The sequence below is a fragment of the Mycteria americana genome, chromosome 15 (genome assembly GCF_035582795.1).
Source record: "Mycteria americana isolate JAX WOST 10 ecotype Jacksonville Zoo and Gardens chromosome 15, USCA_MyAme_1.0, whole genome shotgun sequence".
NCBI classification, from domain to species: Eukaryota; Metazoa; Chordata; class Aves; order Ciconiiformes; family Ciconiidae; genus Mycteria; species Mycteria americana.
The window spans coordinates 9,069,919-9,091,186 of NC_134379.1; the positions used below are offsets into that span (position 1 = coordinate 9,069,919).

The 21,268-nt window shown below is 40.2% G+C and overlaps 1 protein-coding gene across 1 annotated transcript in view; it reads left to right on the top strand.

Annotated features, from left to right (window-relative positions):
* The first annotated feature begins 217 nt into the window (after nt 1-217).
* The window catches only part of RABEP1 (rabaptin, RAB GTPase binding effector protein 1), a 49,636-nt gene continuing 28,585 nt past the window's right edge, over nt 218-21,268 (top strand). The window contains exons 1-2 of the mRNA XM_075518390.1: nt 218-356; nt 19,297-19,425. Of these exons, the coding sequence (XP_075374505.1) occupies nt 323-356; nt 19,297-19,425 (163 nt within the window). The 5' untranslated portion in view covers nt 218-322. The remainder of the gene's footprint in view (nt 357-19,296; nt 19,426-21,268) is intronic.

The following is a 21,268-nucleotide window of genomic DNA, read 5'->3' on the forward strand; positions in this document are numbered from 1 at the left end:
ACCTCAGCATGGGGCCCGGGAGAAACCACCCTGCCCCTGCCCCTGCCCCCGCCCCCGCCGCGGCGGCAGCCAGCGCGGCCCCAGCCCTCCCAGCCCCGGTGGCAGCAGCCGGTCCCGTGGTCTCACCGTGGGCGCCTGCGCGGCGCTCCTCCTCCTCCTCCTCCCGCCGGCGGCGGCCGCTGTCAGGATGAGGCGGAGGAGGCGGAGGCCCAGGTCGGCAGCTCCCGTCTCTCGCCGGGGCCCCCTGGCGTAGCGGTTCCCGCTCCGACGCCGCGGCTGGAGGCGGAGGAGGCCGCGGCGGCGCCGCCTGCCCGCCGGAGCCATGGCCCAGCCCGGCCCGAGCCCACCGACGGACGGTAAAGGGGGAGGCGGCCTCGCTCCGCGGAGCCGGGCGGCCGCGGCCTGCCCAGCCCCGGGCTCGCCTGCGGAGCCCCGGGGGGCGGGGGGTAGCGGCCTGGGCGAGGCGGCCTTGCCGGGCCGCGGCGGTGGGTGGTGACGGTGGCGGGGAGGTGGGATCCGCCGGGACAGGGCGCGTGGGGCAGCCGCGGGGGCGGCCCGGGGCGGGGGCATACCCGAAGGGGAGACCCGCGGAGAGGCCTGTGGGGCCAGGAGGGAGCCATGCCCGGACGGCGGCGGGGCGGCGCGGCGGTGGGAGCCGCCGTCTGAGGGGAGGGCGGGCGGTGAGCGCCCACGGGGGAGCTTGGCTGGGAGAGGTGGGTCGGGAAGGCCTTGCGAGGACGAAGTGGGCATCGCAGGTGGTTATTGGTCTGTAAATGTGCTTAATGTGGAGCAAGGGCGGTTCCCCAGCGCGCACAAGGAGGGAGGATAATGCTTCAGAGGACGCGCTGCTCGCTGCTGCCAGGACAGGGGCTCTCAGCCTGGGTGCGCGGTGGGACCGGGAAGGCCTCCCGGCCCTGGGAAAGGGGGGGGAAGAGGGCGATGGTGCTTGTATCCAGGTAGACATCTCTTGGCAGGGCAGGACTTCGTCATTGATCTGGCCACGGCAGGTGAATTAGGGCTGTATTTGCCGTGTGCGCGCGGTGAAAAGGCACTTCAAGAGGTTGAGGTCAGGGTACTTGGCGTGGACGGTTTGTTCCTGTGCTGGAAAAGACAAAGAAAGTGACAGCTCTTCTCTCAGGGTGGTATTTACCTGTGCAGTAGGAAGATAAGCTTTCCCTGAAGGTTTTTGTTATGGAAAGGTTATTTGTTTCTGGTTTGGGAGGAATTATGGACAAGGAAGTATTTTTTTTTCCCCTTGTAATAGATTGCAGAACTGTATGAATATCAGAAGAACTGTAGATAATGCTTAGCTTGGAAGATGGGATTGAAGGGACAATGTTTGGTGTATGGGAAGGGGTGAGAGAGCAAGAAAATTAAGTTGAGGCTGGTCATAATGTAGAAATAGGAGGACTAGAGAGATGTGCAGCATCTTGAAGGATAGGTGCTTACCTAGCCATGGGACTATGCCAGAGCTCTCTTTTTTTAGAGAGCAGATGAGTTTCCCTGGGAAAGCACTCTGTTAGAAAAGGGCAATGATGTATTCTTAATTATGCATATCTAGGGAATTGTGTGGGCGCTTTTTTTTTTGTGGAGTTACACGAGGAAGTGCTCATCCTCAGGGATTTCAGTATTTCAGTCTACTTTTTCAAAGTTTTAATGATGAAAGTGCTTAGATTGTGGGGCTTTTTCCTACATTAAGGTCAATGATTGCATGCTCATCCTTCTAGAGCACTAAGGGGAAGGTGAATTTACTTGCTGTCATGCTTGTAAGATCGGTGCTGGTATGGGTTGCTCTTATGTACTTTCTGGTGAATAACCATTGTTTATTGTTCTTTAGTCTTTTCTTCTGAGAGCTACAGAACAACTTCCAACAAATTTTCTTCTTGGCTCTTGCAGACTATCTGGCTGCAGGTGTGCAGTGGAACTGAGCATTGTACAAATGTTTGCTGCCTCTTGACCAGGAAAGGTAGTTGTATGTTAGTAGGATATTAGAAGTTGGATAGACTTTTTTTTTTGTTGCTGTTGTTGTTATTTAAAAAGAAGGCAAAAAGGTGCAAGTAAAATTTAGTAATTTGATAGGTTGATGAAGTCTTTCTTGTAGGAGGTACGAATTGCTGTCTTTCTCATGCTTTCTAGCTGTGGGAAGATGAGTATGCTGTAAATAAGGCACATGGCAGGGAGAACTGGCTGCAAGTTGGATGGATTCTGAAAGTGGTTGCTGTGTTCTTGCACTAAAGAATTACAGCTTCTAAAATGGCTCCTCTGCCTCATCCTCCTTTGGCAGTAATAGGACCAGTTTGGGTTTTTTTTATCCACTTTGATTACTATACTATTGTTCTCATGTCTTGGTTTTATTTTTAAGTAGCTTGCCAAAAGTGTGCCTTGAAACTTCTCCATTGTATTTCAATGTGGAGAAAATATTGAAGAAAGGAATTATTTTATATTTTTAGTTGTCTACACTGAATTTATTGCTTAAAGGAGTAGTGTAACCTCTGATTTAAGATTACATGTGACAAAATAGAACTGGATTAGTATGTTCCCCTAAGGAAAAATAATGGCTTTTTATAATTGCTTATATTGATTACAAATACCTTATGCATTCTTTACTTGTGCAAGACACATCAGCTATGATTTTTTTGTTGAAAGCAAGTATAAAAGAACTACTGTTTCTGCTGTAGTAGAAATAACATATATGGAATAACATGAGAGAAATATAATATAGAATGTATATTGTATTCTAATGCCCATACTGAAATGAAAATGGGCCCAAGAAGAGGGGAAGGAATAGCACAAAGAAATAGGAAAAGAATAGACATCAGATCCTACCCCATTTTTGTACTTTGGCTTAGTATAGATGTTAATAACCCTCTAATTCTTTTGTGTGGGGTAATAGAGTTTCCATATGATAACAATCGCAGAAAGGCTAAGTGCAGAGTCCTTTGGCTGCTGGTGTAGCTTTGTGCACTGTGCTGTGAACTGTTAGCTGGTGATGTCAACCTGTGTTGCAAGTAGGTGTGTGCTTCTTACTGATCCTGGTCAAGGTAGATTTTTTTGAGATTTTAATTAACATGTGTGTTGTCTAGATTGCGTGACTGGAACAGTAATGCCTTATTTTCCAAAATATTTTTATTTTTGAAGGTGGTGTGCTCTCAGCCGCCCTGGGTTTAATTCGGATCTGGATGCTTGCCATCTCTGAAAATAAGGTTACTGAACAAAATATTTGGCATAGTTTTTCCCTATCAGAATGCTCAAGCTTTAGTATTATTCCCCTTCCCATATCTGGAAAATGCTTCAGTGAAGAAACTGCAGTTACATAAAACACTAATTCTTCAAGGCTAAAATTAATTACAATGATATGCAAATTATTAAACTCTTCTTACTGCACTAGTAAGCTTAAACCGTTAGTACAGTCTGATAAATAGCATATCTGATAAACTGATAAATAGCTGATAAATAGCATATTTATAAATGGCATATTATTATCAGCAATAACTGATAAATAGCATATCTGTTGATATTATTCTATGATAAAGGAAACTGTTAATGGCACAGTCTATCAAATATTTTAGTAAGAATTTGCCAGCAGAAATAATTTGTACAGTATTGGAGTAACTTGTTCTTATTCCTGTGCTTAGGCCAGTAAAAATGGTGTCTCTTTTTTGTGGTTGGAGGTTATGCCAGTGCTCAGCGGAGAGAACTGCTCAGCTGTATACAGAAGACTGGAGGATGTTGCCATATTGATTTCAGTACCACTAGCAGCACCATGAGCTGCATTGTTTCCCTGTGGCAATAATACGGGATCCTGACAAGAGCCAAGACTTGCTTTCGCCGTACTTTTCACATATCCCAGAGGCTGAGCATTCCTAGTGCAGGGGTCTGGGATGTCATGTAGAAAATTAATGAAGAAAACTTAAGCCTTAGACACTTTTACACTTCTAGTTATTTTCCTTATACATATCACTTTCAAATTAATTTGAAGGATCTGAAAATGCTGTTACTCATCTCAAAAGCTAGGTGTGGTGGGTAGGGCACTGGTTTTGAGCACTGAAGTTCAGCTCTGTGTTGTTGATGTAACTGTCAAATGTTAAATTCTTTTCTCTTGGGGAATAACTTCAAAATTGTTGGTACTTTCCAAGAGCCAAAAAATTTATTCGCTCACTTTCATTTTGCTTGGCCTTCATTTTATTATTATTTAATAGTTACTAATATTATTAAACAAATATATTTTTTATTAAAAACCACAAACATTCACACACTTTTTTTTTTTTTAAGCTGTGTGTTTTTCTATGTCAGTTCAGTGGACAAATCTGGAATTTGGCTTCAAAAGCAAAACGGGCACCTTGAACATACATGTTTCCACCTTTTAGAATTTCTAAGGAAGTTTTGATCTGCTCAGCAGGTCAGTTTGCTCCAGAGTGGAAATATGCACATTCAGAGTGTCTGTCTTCCTGTTGAAGCCAAGTCCCAAACCTCTCTCTCAATTTTGAAAAATACCGTGACCCTGTTCTTTATAATTAGCTGTTGACTCGCCTGAAGGCACAATGAATATACTTTAACATGTGGACTGACCCTCTCTTGCATTTTGAACACTGGACAATATAAATTCTTTGCCCATTTGTATTGCTTTTTGGCCTCTTCACCATCGTCACAGAGAAGATGGCCTTAGTAAACGTTTTCTTCCCTTTCTGGCCTGATGCCTCAAGATGCTTAGTTGCTTTCCCATAGCCCTTTGTGGGTGGAGAGGATTCCCACTGTGGAACTAGTTTGTGTGCACTCCCTTGAAAGTGATTGAAGAAGGAATTTTGTTTTAAAACTTTTAAGAAGCTAAACCAAACAATGTCTCTCAGCATGGGAGTGGACCAAATCCCATAGGCTTCATAACGTGTCATGGTTGTTGAATGGCAGACTTCCTGGGTTTTCACTCCAGGCACTTTATTAAAAAATACTTCTAAGATGTGAAGTTTTCTATATTACATTTAGGTATTGTATTATATTTGGTATTTTTTTTAAATAAAAGTATGTCATTTAAAAAAAAAAGAAAAAGCATGAGGTTATGGCTTTACTCTGACTGAAGTCTTCCGAGATAAGAACTTGTAACATTGATAAGCAGCACTTACTAAGCAGACTTCTAAGCAGTCTTTGACAGCAAGGTTGGGAAAAAAGATGACTAGCTATAAATGCCATTTTGTGTGTGTGTGTGTGTATTTAAGAGGAACATCTTTCACTCCAAAGGTCTAGTGCTTCTGTGTGGTTCATAGTCTTTACTTGCAGAATTGTTTTTAGTATCTGGTTTAGTGGTGTCTGAGTTAATGGTACTAGCCTCTGCAAGTTATTCTATAAATAGTGTAAGCATTGTGTAATTTTAGTCATGGTATAGTCAGTTAAGCCTGATGATGAATTCTCTCTGGAAAAATTTAAATCATTCGATATCTTTATATAAATTGACATAGGAGGAACAAGTGAGTAGTGTACCCTTAGTTAATATTTCTGTGTCTTTCAGAAAGAAGAGCACTGCTTTTTAGCTCTTCACTGAAATATACCTGGTGCTTGAGAGAACTTCTGGGTTGTCCTGTTGCTTTATTAGCAGTGCCTATAGTACCTTAAGAATGCAGAACTGCAGCATGACTGCTAATATAATGAGGAATTGCTGTGTTCATTTTATTTATTTTTTTCCATTCATGTCTGTTTCTGTCGGCCATGATTCCTGTTGGCATTCAGCTGACTTGTGGTGCTTCTTCTCTCTTTCCTGTCCCCGTCCTATGCTTGTCTTCCCTGGCCTGACTCCTCCAAATACAGCAAAGAGGAAAAATAAAAGCTTTCGAATCACCCTTCACGTCTGTTTCCATCTTCCCTGGCAATTTCTGCCTCCACACAGTTAAGTGGCAGAATTGTGGCCTTCCTTGACCTTTGGTCACAGATTTTCCTCTCCGGTCAAATGGCCAGTCATTTGACCTTGTCTTAGGCAACTGCTGCTCTTCAGCTAATCCTCCAGTTTCCTCAGTCCTCCTTCCCAGCCATCACCTCATCTTCTTTAAATATTGCTCTCCCTCTCGCAGGCCTTTTGCAACCTCCAGTCTGAGGGTGTCCCGTGTACCTTGCCCTTGTTCTGGCTGCTCCGGTCTTTGCTTGCTCTGCTCTGCCGTTAGCACACCCTCGCTCTCCGTTTCCTCCATGCCTCCATTATTCTTCTTCTAGAGAAAATTGCACGACTGTATAAACTTCCTCTGTGAAAAACATCTTCCCTTTTCTTTTCCAAGCAGCATTGCTCCCTAGCTATGTTGAATCCTAGCTTGTTTGCTGTTTTTTTAATACCTTTTTAGTTAAGATCTTAAGACCTTAACTAAAGATCTTAAGATCTTTGTAGGGAACTTAAGATTCCCTACAAAGGGAAGATCTCCTGCTTTACTCTTGATGTAGAGCAAGTACTTACCAGCTTTTCAACCCTACCTTATACATCTTCAGGTTCTGAGTTTTCTCAGAACAGGTTATAGTATTTTGCAGGCAATGGACTTCAGTTACCTATTTATCATGAGGTTGGCTGACATTTAATTCTTTAATACCTTGGTATCTTTATTTGTAAACCAGAGCAGTTATGTGCCTCACAGATTGTGAAAATTAATTGCTGGAAGTTAATTTATGCCTCTTGGAAAGGCAGGGAAATATAAGAGTTCCATCTTTTGGCTATCAGAGCAGTTCTGAAAGCTGGTATCAGTAGAGAGCAGGGCAGGAAACCCGCACTGCTGCGATTTGCTCATTTTGTTCTGTGTGCAGTTGAGAGCCCTGTCTTGTCTTGTGTGTCTGGCAGCGTTAAGAACTGAAAAATAACTAAGATCTTTTTTAAAAAAAAAAGAAACAACCCACACCAACCTGATTTAGTTACTTAATAAGCAGAAGAGGCTTGCCTTACTGTGGTGAGTCACACAGAGAGAAGAAATTTAAATTCAGGTGGGAATTTTTTGTTAATATTTATCTTCTTGTTATATTCTGTGGTTTCTGAAAATGGTTTTTAGTAAAACTATGGAGCAAAAATGCAATAACAGATAGAAATTATACAAGGCAAAGTGAATCAGAATCAATAATTGAAAGACAACAGAAGCATTAACTGTGTGGTGCTGCAGAGGGAATGGCCTGTAGGTGAGAGGAAAGGATTAACTGAGGATCAAACCAAACCAGCTTTGATTATAGCAGTGTTGCCCATGCCTTTTAGAAAGTGACCTGAATAGACTGTATGGTTTTTATTGCATCTTTTGTTGATACATGTTTTTAACTTACAGATAATTGCAACAAGACTTGAAATGCTATTTAAATGGCAACAAAAGAGAGAAATATGCAAAACGAAAGAAGAAAGAGTGCTCTCGCACCTTTTTTGTCTAAGTGTTTCCATGTATAACTGTTTACCCACCACACCCTTGCCTTAGTAGGGTAACATTTTGTATTTGCATGGGTGGTTACCTTTAAAATACTCCCCAACAGAAGTAATTTTTGTGTTTATCTTTTAATCTATGCTACATTAGTGCTATGCAAAATGATTAGACTAGCACCATGGTTGGTTGCTTTAAAGGAAAAAAAAAAAGATACAGTGACTTGGATACAACCACAGAGTATAAAACAATCCTTACATCTGTATTTTCAGTGTCATTGGCTTAATCTACATAGGAAGCAACACAGATGAGTGCTAGAAGTTATTGCTCAAGCAATAATTATGTTAACCATCCACTATAAATTTTCATGTCTGGTACCCTTTAAGAAAATTGTCTTAAGGCCTACTGAAGTTCATATTAGACTCCCATTGACTTCAGACACAGGAATTGGAACATTCATTGTACATTAACAGTAGTCTCTGCCAAAATCACTGTGATATAATTTAGCTGTGGTGTTACTTGGTTTATTTTGGTGACATAGGAAGCATAAATTTGGCTCTGTTAGTTCAAATCATCTGACAGGCTGGCATCTTTATGTCATATGCTACATCTTTTGAATTTTCTTTTAAAGATTGGTTTCAAGTAAGGTTTTCTTAAGTGGTAGCTCACAATGTCTGTTTATGTCTTCTTCCTTGTGCTGTATCTAGAGATGTGTGCTAAATTAATGGGAAAGCAATTAGCCAAACTCTGAATTCTGTGCTTGACTGACACTTCTGTGAACATATTATAGGTGTCTGTCTGGTCTTCACAGCTTCTGTTTGAGTTTTAGATGAAACTGGAGATAAAGATGCTAAATCTCTAAATGGTGTAGAAACTCCTGATGTTACAAAGGTTACATTAATTTGGGGCACTGAGGCTTACATTTACCTTATGATACATTAGGAAGGGTTGTAATGTTACATTATAGGGTCTAATCTAGCTGCAGGTTTGTACTAGCGTATTTGCTTTCAAGTAAGAGTAAATGTGAGCCTAACCTTATTCTGGAATACAAGTGTTTTCTGATGTATTTTTATATACAGCTCTAGGTTTTGTGTTGGTCTAAATGCATCTATACTGGAGACTCCCTTTCAGTAGCATTTGTTCAAAACCTGTGTGTATACAAACACTGATGAGAAATTTGAGCTTTGGAATTTGCTTTCTGATACGGATTAAGTTTGTAAGCTTCCCCTGGAGAGTCTGAATGGAAATCGGGATTTGAGGAAGGTCATTTATCACTTACAAATGACAGTCATCAAGTCTTAAAAAGTAAGCTCTGCTGCATGACTATACTGATCTCAGTTTCCACAAGGGAGAGTGCAGGACAGAAAGCCAGCCTATTTCTTTTGGCAAGCAGCATGCACTTAGGTTTAAACTGATTATCAAACTGTACCCATAGGCTGTGGTTTCACGTTACAGCTAAGCCAGTCTAGAAGGTTGCTGCTGCTGAAAGGAGTGATCTTGCTCTCTTCTTCCTGCTCCCACAGTCGTGTTCCCATCGTTTCCTTTGTGCCAGCTCTGCCCGTTGGACCCATCGCTGAGCCAGTTGAGGTCAGTCACCCAGTTGAGAACTACTCGCTGCTGGATTAATGAGTTTAATTGATTTAGTGAAAGACCTGATGAACATTAGAGGTGGCATAAAGGAAGGGGTGGAGACCATACAGTAGTAATATGAGTGTCCAAGGGTATAGTTCAGACTCTTTCTCACAGTTTAAAGCAGTCTACATCCTTGCTGTCATGTTTGTGTCAGTTCTGGTACATGCTCAACCAAGTGATGAGCATGGTCAGGGACCTGGTTTGGCTGAAAATTGGTTTGACTTACTCGCCTCTCAGCCCCCCAGCTTTTTCCTGTATCATTTCTCTGGTCCCCTCACTGTACAGCCTCAAAAGCTCTTGTAGCATGGTGGGGATAAGGCATGTGTGGTCAGGGTGAGGTGGGAGTGCTGAGTTACCCTTTCAGATGACTGCTAGTACTTAAGTTGATTTGAAATGATCATAACTGCAGGCTTAGTAAAGTCTTCATAGTCTACATTGCTTATACCCCAGGCATATTTAAAAAATTTAAAAAATTTCATGCTGGAGGAGGATTTTCTTCCTTTTTAACTGTTCAGGAATTCGTTTGGTTGACAAGTGGTAGCAAAAAATACGAATATATAGAATGATGGCAATGTTTTCTGTCAAGAAATAGATTATAGAGGCTTGGGGGAGTAGTAGTCTTGTTCTCAGGGAAACTATTAAATTGCTGTAGAAACCTTACTCCAAATGATAGGAACTGTATCCTGTTCCTTATCAAATAAAGATGTTAATCATCTTTTATTATTTGTCATACTGTGTTTATCACCACAGTGTCTCCATAAATACATCTGGCAACCATATTTTCCAGGCCATTTATTAAGTTTTATATCTTTTAAGTGGTTACTCTAAGGCACCATGTTTTCATGCCTGCCACCTGCTTTTCTGACAACTAACACTTTTAAATTACTATTCCTTGAAAGTAAGTTTCAAGGTACCTGTTCCCTTTCTCAGTTTATTCTCTGCCTACCAATCTGGGTGGCCAAATTATGTAGGAAGGGATAGGGAACCACAGAGGGAAAGAAATCTGGCGTTAACTCCCTTTTGTGGTGCTTGTTCACATTCATAACTCTTGGGTTATGTATGAATTACTGCTATTTCTGAAGCTTTTCTGGTACCTGTAAAAGTACAGTAGTGCTGTCTGGTATCTGCACATGTGGAAGTGAGTTTGCATGCTATTATTGATTATGTCAGCTTTTGAAAATGTCCACAAAGGTGCTGATTTGCTTTAAATGGCAGTCTCCTCATACTTGTAAGCAATGGTAAACTAGAGAAGCCATTTCCTATATAAATTTCACAAACAATTACTTCTTTTTGTTTTTCTCTGCATCGTTTTCTTGGTCTAGCTATATGCTTATCTCTCCAATTGAATATTTCACTTTTGTTACCTTCTTTTGAATTTTTAAGTGTGTTAGGTCATCATTAATTTGTTCTTTCTGTCAGAAATTGGGAAGCAGAGTATTTGGGGTGGTCTGTACCCTGAATACTCTCAAAGCTCCACCTCAATTATTGTCCTTATGACAAATGGCAAGACAGCATGAGATCTTAGACTAGTGGTATCTGGGGGAACTTTTGAATTAATGAAATGGTTTTGTTTTATATATTAAATTACTTCATCAAGGAGAACAATGCAGTAAGGTTGTTTTGTTTGGTTTTTTTTTTCCTGAGAGCTGAGTCATATTTTATTCACTTTTTTCCCCCAGAAGAGGACTGCCTTTAATAAATCTGTAGGCAAAGTGATAAACATATTATAAGGAGTCAAAGGGATTTTTTTTTTCCCCTCCCACTGAAAATGAGTCAGCAATTAAATTATCTTGAAAGAAAATCAGTACTGAGTTTGTTGTCTGGGTTTAGCAAATGTTTACATTTTAAGAAAACATTTATACTAGTGGTGTTCAGAGTGATAAATGGTGTAAGTGGTCTCCTCTACAGTCAAGTGTGTGTCAGAATCTCTCCCTAAATCTCTGTCTATCTGAAATATTCTTATTTGATCAGAACAGCAGATTTCTGATGGTTTACTAAAACAGACAATGTCCTCTATTTAAATTTTGTTTTTCTTGCAAAGAAAGATACTCTGAAAACCTCACTGTCAAGTGTAATTGCCACGTGAAGTAGTTTAATCCTGTTCTGGATTTTGTGGTTATATCATACAAATGATGAGATGTGGTAGTGTGGAAAAGCTTGGCAGAAGCATTCCTGCGTAAATACGAAGATTCATTCATATTTTCAGTGTTACTTTGATCAAGAAGAATTAAGCAACTTGACAGTTTTGGGGGACTTGCTTTAAAATACTGTGGAAGGGGAATAGGTGGCTCTGCTGGAGGTCTTGTTACAGGCTGAAGGAGCCTGCTCTGTGCGTCTGCTTAAAATACCTTATGTTGAATGTTTAGCTTACCAGTTAATGAGGTAGGACTGACTGGTGAAATAAAAGGAGTGGTGAAAGTGTGCGTGAATGCTGACATGTTTGACAGATGCATTGTTTCAGCTTAGATGTACTACATGCTCAAAAAGCTTTGCCAAGGATCAAGTCAGGCTGAGACTGCAGGGTATGTAGATCTACCTAGGCTAGCTTTGAGCTGATAGTGGTGTAATTGTAGCAGCAATGACACTCAGTGCAAGCTGTGAACCCTTTTAGAGAAAATTGACCAATACTTGGATACTTAACCTTTGCTGGGTTTTGTGCTGCCATCACCGTGCTCTTGTTTGCTCAAGCAGTGACTAGTTTGAGTAAATGTATGCAGGCTGTAGAGTAAATAGACCCTTCATAAATCTGAGAAGTCATTGAGTTTTTTTCCTGCAGTCTTTTTTTAAAATTGATTCTCTTGTAAAGAGCGGTTATAAAAATGAAAAATTGTTAAAGCTTGGGGAGTAAGATACAAGCACTGAGAGAGCAGGGAAAATGCTGATGATTGTGATGAGATTGGTAGCTCAGTTCTCTCCATTTTGTGTTGCTATAGATGAATTCAAAGTGTCTGTGTTCACCAGACTGTAGCTTGCCTTTGACTTTTGAGATACTCTGATACTCATTCAAGCTTACCAACACTGCGTTTCTGAGAAGATTCACTGATGGTAGCAGCAGGATGCAGCCAAAATGCTTTCTACAGGATACCATCTATTGTGATGTTCAGTTGACTTTTCCAACACTGTGATTCATTCACTTCTGCCCTATTTAAGTTATCCCTGAATTGATGAGGCAGAAAGCATGGTTGATTTTCTTGGAAAAAAATGCTAACAAATAGTGTTTTCCTGAAATTTTATGAGGGATTGTTCTCCCCACCTGCCAAAGAAATCAATGGCAGAAATGAAATAGAGTAAAAACTAACGATGGCAAAACCCCTCGCACATCGAGTTGAAACTTCCATGGAGAAAATTAAGCATGTGCACAAAACTGAGAGGTCTGATAGCAACGCTAGTTAAATGGTGAAGGAAAGAACCAGCTACTATGATAAGGGATGTAGGAAAAACCAGGCTATAATAAGGGAGGTAGGGGACTGTCCTTGGGAAGAAATGGTGCTTTTAGCAAATGGAAGATAAATTGCTGGGAAAAAAACTCAAGCCCACTTCTGTCAGCGTGGTTAACTGCATTCTTGTGATACTTGGTGCGAGTGAACACTGTTCCATTGCAGTCTAATTTAAATACTGTTTAACTAAGCATAAATTTAAAGCTAGACTTAAGTTACCTGGGGCCAGAATGACTAAATGTGTGGAAGAGGTGAGGAGCATTACTCATCACATGAAGTGGGCTTATCAAAACTAGGAGGACGTCAGGTGTGATTCCCCTTTACTGAGTGCGAATGGAGTGTCAGAGGATGGAGATTTGGACCCCAGAACAGCAGGTGCCTGGTTTTGTGTCCAAGAAAGAAGACGAGGGAGGCAACAATAAAGCAAGGAAGTAGTTAACAGGTTGTGAGTGCCATGAAGAGGGAGTGTGTTGGCCTTTTTCCTTGTAATTCTGCATGAAGATGTTTGCTGTATAAACAACTTGGAGGAAGATTTCAGTAAAAATGGTTGCACATCAAAGATACAGGACAATATGTTGTCTTACTAACAAGTACTAAGTGATATTTCTGGTGATCAGTGTTTGACCTGAACCTGGAAATGCTCTCATGTTCTTTTGCCTGCTGTACACTTCTGCATCGATTTAAAACAGCAGCACCAAATGTAGCTTTGGTGCTGACCTTGAACAACTCTTCATAGTGAAGAGCAGCTACCCCAGCTGGTGGAAACAGGAACAAGCTCTTTAGAGATGATGCACCTGTGAAATGCAAACAACTCATGTAAAATGCCATGAAGATGGTCATATAAACAGCTATGCAAGTTTTTGCAGTATTATGTCAAACATTACTTAGTTGTTATTGCGTATAGCTATTCAACTGTGCAGGATTAACCAAGCCATTTAAAGGACCCTTGTTTTCTCTTCCCTTTGTTTTCATGCCTTTCTTGATAGTATTGTAGAAGAGAATCTTCCCAGTTGTTCAAACACCTCCATTTCTTTAGATTTTAATTATTATAATTCAGTGGTAGCTTTTCTTTTTTTCTGAGATCGCTAGTGTAGCAAGTCATACAGTGTTTAACATAAAGGAGAATAAAGAGTAGGAAAAGGTACTACTGAGACTACAAGTTATAGTGGAAAGGTGTGTTTCAGTCATTCAACTTCAATGAAAAAGTAATATTACTTTCAAACTTTAATAGTATATTGCAAACTTTCACTTGATGTTAATATATTTATAATGTGGTTAGATGTTTGTAACATGCAGTACTCAGCTGAATATTTTTGATCCTGCAATTATTGATTTACTCTAATAAATAAAAAGATACTGTAACAGATATGATGCAGCAAGGCTCAATTCTGCATTGTAAGTGATATGTGCATTTGTCAGCAACACCAAGTTTTTATGTATATAGCATTAAATTTGTACTGCATTGTTTGCTTGTGAATGTTTAGTCAATAGAGAACAAATTGTGGATGTCAAATAATCTTCAACTGTACAATAAACTAGAAATTGTTGGATGAAGGTAACAATGTCTCTGAAAGCCACGCTGCTCAAAATGGGGAACTGCCTAAGAGGTAATTCTGCAGAACTACTTACTGGTGGTAATATGTGCAAGCAACAGCATGTCTTCCATTGCACAGCTGCAGGTTAGTCTCTTTTTCTTTTTTTTTCCTTTTTTTCTCCCCGCCCCCCCCCCCCCTTCACAGTAGCTTAGTTATCATCATAGCATGCAGTGAGGTACTGTGGAAAGGAGAGGTGTGAAAATCCAGAGGGAGTTGTTGCCACTCTGAAAATGAAGGTGGCAAGTGAGAAGTCTGGTGCAATTCTGTGTCCTCAGATAAAACTAGAAAAGTGTATGCTGCCAGTAAGCTTTAGCCATTTGTCCAGGGAAATAAAATGTTTGATGCTTCCAAATGCAACTTTGGGAAAAGCAAATAATTCTTTTCTTGCTTTTTTTTCCCTTCAGTTTGGTCTGCTGCTGCTGCTGAATATCTGTGTGTAAGGGCAAATTTTGTTCTTTGAAAATAAAGCAACCTTCATTTCATAAGTCAGGAATTGTTTCTGTTCAACATACTTATTGGAAGAACCGTAATCTATTCCTTTACTTCTGGGTGCCTGTTACAGAACAACTGTATTGGATTGTATTTTAAGAGGGTGGGGGTTTTTGTTTGTGTGTGTTTGGTTTTTTTTTTTTTGGGGGGGGGGGATCTGGTTTGGGTTTTTCTTAATTAAATCCTGTTTGAAGAAAATAAAGAAGAGCTTTTTGAAGTCTAAATACACATCCTGGTGGCAGACTCTTAGACTAAAAATTTATATAGTAACATAATTGTGGCTCCAATATGATGTCATGATAGAGGAAAATTAGTACTTTTAGGAAATAAGCAGGAAGAAAAATGGGCAGCCATATATTTTTATTTTTCTATACTTCTGTCTCAAGCAGAAGATACAGGAAAAGAAAGAGGTAGAAAATAACAGAAGAATGACAGAAGTATGACAGCGATTTGGGGGGGGGGTGTCTCCAAAATTTTATTGTATGTATAGTTTTTTTTCTGATCTGTTTTTCAGATTTCAGCTACGTAGGACCGAACTCTTGCTGTCATGTTTGACACTTTAAATATGAAGTAGAAAGCCTTGTGGCATTAATTTTATAAATAGACCTAGTACTCAAAAATAGACTTATTGATAATCAGCTTTGTCTGTCTTAATTCTGGAATGGTCACTACACGTTTGTGTAACTGGAAACTTTGTCATACATAAAATGTAATCCTTTTGGGAGCTGATCTGTGAAACAGCATTTAAGTAACTAGTCAATAAGAAACGTGTGTTTGTTCCTGTGTTTTCCTTGAATTGAAATTTTGCTGTATAGTGGGTTAAGAGAAAGTTGTATCTTTTTCACGAGAGTTTCTCTTTGTGTACTCCAGTAGTTTCAAGGTTCTCCTGTAAATTGATAACTCCACTCTGAAATGAATTTTGCTGCCCTTCTTTTGAGTTCTACCTGGATAAACCACCGAATAGTTTTTCAGTTTGGCATATCAATTTTTATTTAAATTCTTCTCAATGCTATTTCAGGAGCTAAGAAATTGGGTCTTTAGGGTTTTTGTTTGTTTCTTGATGAGTTAGGGCCCTAATTAGGGAATTAGGTCTTCCACACTACTGCTCTTGTGAAATACAGCATGTCCTGTGCCCGTTCTGATCTCATGTGTGACACAAGATCCTGTTTCAGTCAGGCGTAGCTCCACGAGAGCTGACCGTCTATCGGACTGCGTTGGCAATATACTTCATTGGTGTCGTTAAACATTGATAGCTGCATTTCTGTGTATGGAAATGGGAGCATAGGGACAGGGACTCTGGCAAGTTAATGAATACTGTCATTGCAAAATGGATGTTTGGGGCTTGGGATTATTTTTTTTTGGTCAGTTTTAAGTTGATAGCCTATGATGGTAAATACAGTTTTCTTTTTCAGCTCTGTCACAGACCTGGGGTGAGTTGGACCTAAATTCAGAGCAAGGAGTCGGCTATAAATGACAAAGGCCTAATTGAAAATCTATGCATGAGTCCATTTCCTGCCATTGACTTCAGTGCGCTTCCAGGCAGACTTTAGCCTGTGGTTACCTGCATCTGGCAATTTGGATGTGGGTCACGCTTTCATTTTGGAAAGTGGAGGGTCTGTATGGCCATTGTACAACTCATACCCCCAGAGGAGCAAGTAATTTTGGTGAAAATTTAATCGTTCATACTTAGTAGAAAGAAGGTAGTCATGATGTCTTAGAAAATAAACGTTCCTTTACTTTTACTTTTTATGCACATGCGTTTCAGGGGGTTGATGAATTACATAGCTTATGGTCCTCAAGTTTACGTGCCTTGTCTCACTGCAATGTGGACAGTGGTAGTGTGGACAAACTCCTCTCCTGTGTGAGGAACGGCAAGGTCTGTCCTGAGCCACATACGTAGTACAGGTGGTAAAAACAGTTTAAACTTAGTATCTGAATAAAAAGAATGATATTAATACACAGTTGCAGTGATGTGTGACCTGCAGTTGAGATCTTAAACTGTTCAGTTTTTCTGAATGCCTACAGCTGGTCCTGACGGTGGCCAGAGCTCTGTTGTGGTGGGGGTTGGTTATTTATTACTTTTTTTATACATAACTGCCAGGCTGTAGAGAAGGGGAATACTGTAAATGTAAATATTTGAAGTTAAAATTGCATTTCCTGCTTGGTGACTCTGCCATCCCTCTTTCCATTTGGGCAGGAGGATTTAAAAAGGATGAGTTTGTTGTTCTCCCAGCTTAAAGCACTGGAAGTTTCTGCTCTGGTGGTGTCCTCTCTTCCTTCCATCCTCAGCAGAAGCAACTCTCACCTTCAGAAGAAATACAACTCGGCTGCTTTGCACAACAGCTTTCTGATGGGACCAGTAGCACAGCTGCTGCTGTCTCTCTGCAAAAGAAAGATGGGAAGGGAAACAAGTAAACAAGGAGTGCTTGAGTCTTCTTTTTTGGGGGCAGGGGGAGGTTTACTGATGTCTGCTGTTGATTTGTTAACTTTCAGAATTAGTAATTGTAGAATTAAACAAATTTTTATATGGTCTTCAAAATGGTGTTTGTAAGGTGAGCAATGTCCAGATTCCTCCTTGGTTTGTTTTGAATGTATTGTGGCTTTGGGCCTCCTGGCCAGTAACTGCAGACGCAGAGCTGCCTGGTTGGACCTGGTTTAGTGACCTGCCCTTAACTACTTGGGCTTTAGTGCTTCTAATAGTTTCCTTTCAAGAGCTGAAACTGTGAGATCCAAACCACCTCCTTAAAGCCAAGCATCGCTTTTCATTCCTCAGAGGTGTGAAGCAGGCGTTGCAGCAGCGGGCTGCGCGGGGGCTCTGGCCTGGGCCGGCAAGCGAGCTGCTCTCCCCCCGGGCTGCAGGAAGCAGCTTTGCTGGCAGCATCACCCTCTCTCAGAAGTCAGCGGGGAGTGGAAACGTAGGCAAACCCTTTCGCTTTGGAAGACTTCAGCAAGAGATCAAAGGCAACTCTTTAGCCTTGGGAAGCATTTTTGCTGCCTGGGCCTGGCTCCATGTGTGCAATTTCTTTCCTGATTTTGATCCAGCCGCTTTCCTGACTCACTTCGTGCTTTGCTCTCAGTGTGTCGTCTTTGCTACAGGTTCCTTTCATTTTCTGGAGAATACTCCTGTGCAGTTGGCTTTGCACTATCCAGGTAGGAGTTGCTGGCCAGAAAAACTGATGTGTTGATATTTAAGGTGATAAAAAGAAAATGAGGATTTCAATAAAAAAGCAACGTTAAAGTTTCTTCAGGCCTGTGTCTATGTATACCTTTTATCCGATAGAGAGTTGAACAGATTAAGTTCTGTATTTTGTAACGCCATAAGCCCTCATAACCAGCAATCAGTAAAACATACCCATGCTTTTAAAAGGTTCTTTTGTTTGTGTCTGCTCTTACTCTAAGTCATCTGGTACTAAAAATAAATATAACTCACCCAATCTCAATGGCATTGACCATCCATTTTTTTACCACTGTAAGCCCTAGATCTGATTCCAGTTGTTTGCAAGTCTGAATGTTTGATGCTGAAGTCGTGTAGCTTTTGTACTATGTTTTCACCACTTGCTTTTAGTGGGAAGCATGTTGGGTGTGATATGTAAACACTTCTGATGGGTCAATATTTTATATATCTAGTCTGTGCTATATACAGGCTATAACTGAAAAGAAATGATTCAGCTTTGCACGACAGAGTTGGAACGTGTCCATAAAATGCTTTTGCAGAACAGATAGAATTGTGTAGAGGAACATTATTTGCTCAGTGCATTGCAGCATGGAGGTGGATTTTGTTCTAGTTAATCTGTCTTTTGTTTCTGTTTCATATTTGAATTCTGAGGTGTGCAATGTGAAAACTGTCTGGCTCCTAAACCAGACCTATACTTCCTGAGGTGCAAAGAAGTTAATAGTGCACATGAAGATCAATATTATAGGGTCGGTGGTTGTGGGGGATCTTTATAGCATTGTACAGTGGTATTGTGGTCAGTATTGAAAAAAAAAAACCAAACAACATACATCGTAACGTCTTTAGGTGTCTTGTGGACTTCCTACTGTTCCCTCTTTTGTTGTACCACCAGATCAACTGCTAATGTGGTAAATACTGGAAAGTAGTGTGATGTACCTGCACCCTTGAGGATTTTTACCTGCTGGAAATGAGTTTTATCTTATAATCAGTCATTTCTCCATAGATTGTGGTCATCTTCTGGCAAACTTTTATGAGTATAGACGGAGAAACCTCTTGGTGAATGTGCAGAACTGAAGACAGGAAAGATAATGGCATCTAATTTTTAGCTTATGGGTTTTTCTGTGCTTTGTTCTTCCATAGTTGTTAGCTGAGCAGCTGTCACTTTGTTTTCTTTGACCTCAGCCTTTGAGAACTTGGTGCTTTGTTGTTCAGTCTTCACACACTGTTCCTGTGCCTGGTGACTAAATTCCCAGTGTTTTGGAAAGAAGCACCAATAGAAATAATTCTGGCACTGTTTTTTTATTTCTTCCTTTATTGTATATAGGAAATTATGGTTTTCTTTGGGAGATTGATTGTTTTCTACAGAATTCCCTGCCCCATGCACCTCCAGTGCTGTGAAGATGTCTATTGCAATTTGGTGCTACAGTCTAAGAAAACGTATCTTCCCTTGTTGCTTAAAGGAGTCTGACTAGTTGTCCTGATGTATCATGGGGCAACAGCTGAGCTAATGAATAAAGATATTTTAAAAAGAATAAGCCCCAAACCTCAGAGTTGCAGAATGAGATGCCTTAACTGTTAGTGATGTACCTTATCTTCTGTTTTATTTTTAGTTGCTCTTTTACAACGGGTAGCAGAATTGGAAAAGGTCAATGCAGAATTTCTGCGCACAAAGCAGCAACTTGAGCAAGAATTTAATCAAAAGAGAGCAAAATTTAAGGAGTTATACTTGGCTAAGGAAGGTAAGTTCTCAATTCTCTGAATTATTGTAAAGTTTAATTGAACTTGAGCTTCAAATAATCCCTGTATGAAGAATAACAATTGTAATGCCAACTACTACTCCCCGCCTATGCACACCCCATACTTTTTGTTTTGGTTGGGTTTTTTCGTTGTTGTTGTTTTTTGTTTTTGTTGGTTGGTTTTTTTTAAGTTGGTTAAGGATAATTAAGATTTAAGGGATTTTTCTTCCAGTACTGGGACCGTCGACTGCATATCCAGCATGATTGTTATTTCTGATTTGCCAAAAATGAAAGGGACAGTAGTCTTTTAGACAGATACATAGTAAGAACGTAAGAGACAAGCAGAGAGTAAAATTCAATAAGTGGCTATTTAGCTTCCTAGAATGAATTTTTAGAATTAGTCTAAAGATTTGCCTGCATGGATAGGATTCAGCAGAGCAACTTGATGTACACGCAGAAACACCACCACTGAGTTTTAATACTAACTTTCTGAAGTCATGGTGTGCTCGTTATCTCTGCACAGCAGCTGATGTGGTAAGTGGAAAGACATAGTCTAGATGGTGTGCTGTTTGTACTTTGTGGCTAGCTTTTTTATGTAGTATTAATTTGTCTTAAATTTCCATCTGAAGTAGAATGTAAGCAGACAAACATTATAAAAGTTTTAATGCCAGCCAAGGGCATCTATTTCAATAATGCTCTTTATAGGAAAATTTGAACCATCTGAGCTCAAATATCTGATGAAGAATTGGAGAGGAGAGATAGCTGCTGTTCTGAGAGCCAAATTGATTTATTTCTAATCCTGATGATTTTCCTGTCCTTAACATATGAAAGCAAAGCCAAAAAATAATGCATTAAGACTGCAGCTGCTTGTATAAGCTTATGAGGGCGAAATACAACAGGCATAATGAAGATCAGATCATACAGAAGGCCTATTTCTTTGTGTTTCTGGCAGCTGAATGAAAAGAAATTTAAGATACAAGACACTGCTGATCAGCAATAATTCTCTCTCTTTCAGAACAGTCAAAAACTAGAAAATAAAAATAAATTGTGACGAGAAAAAAAAAAAATCCAACTTTCACATGTACTGAAGTGAAAGGATACCAGAGGAGAATATACAAGCAATTACTTTTTTTTTTTTTTCCTTCTTTCCCCAAAGCTTTTTTCCCCTCCCTGTTCTCCCAAGACCCTTTCCTAAATGTACATTGGGACTGTGGCAGCCCATCCTTGATATTGTCATTTGAGAACTAAGTAATATAAATGCTACAAGATCTTTGGGGGGTGGGGGTGGTTTGGTTTGTTGTTTTTTTTTAACACAAGGATTAATGCCCTTTTAAGTACCCAGTTAACTCAGGGTTCCATATTCTCTATCAAGGGGTAAGGTGTTGGGCACCAGGATTGATTAAGCATTTTGGTACTGAGGGAAATAAATGGAGATAGCTTGCTGTTTGTTGTACGCTGGCCAGATGTTTCTGCTAAAAGTGATTGCCATTGAAATAGGCTATGTGGGCATAAACTATGTTTTGTGTTAGTGCTTTTGGAATGAATTGTATAATATATATCTTCCAGAGCTTTTTGCTTCAAATTGACCGAAAACTCAGGAGGATAATGTGAAATTAGTTTAATTTCTGTTTATAGTTGCAACAATTAGAGAAGTAGTGGATGTTCTGTATCCCTTTATTTAGAAGAAGCTTCGTTTTAGCAAAGCCATAGTAAAGAACAAACTAGGCTGCATAGTTTTCTTATGTGGGCTCCAGGTAGTGGTCACAGAGTGTTTCTGTTCAAGAAATGTGAAGTGTTCTATCCAAATTCAGGACCAAATTGGTGCCAAAAATTGGGGAAGAACTGC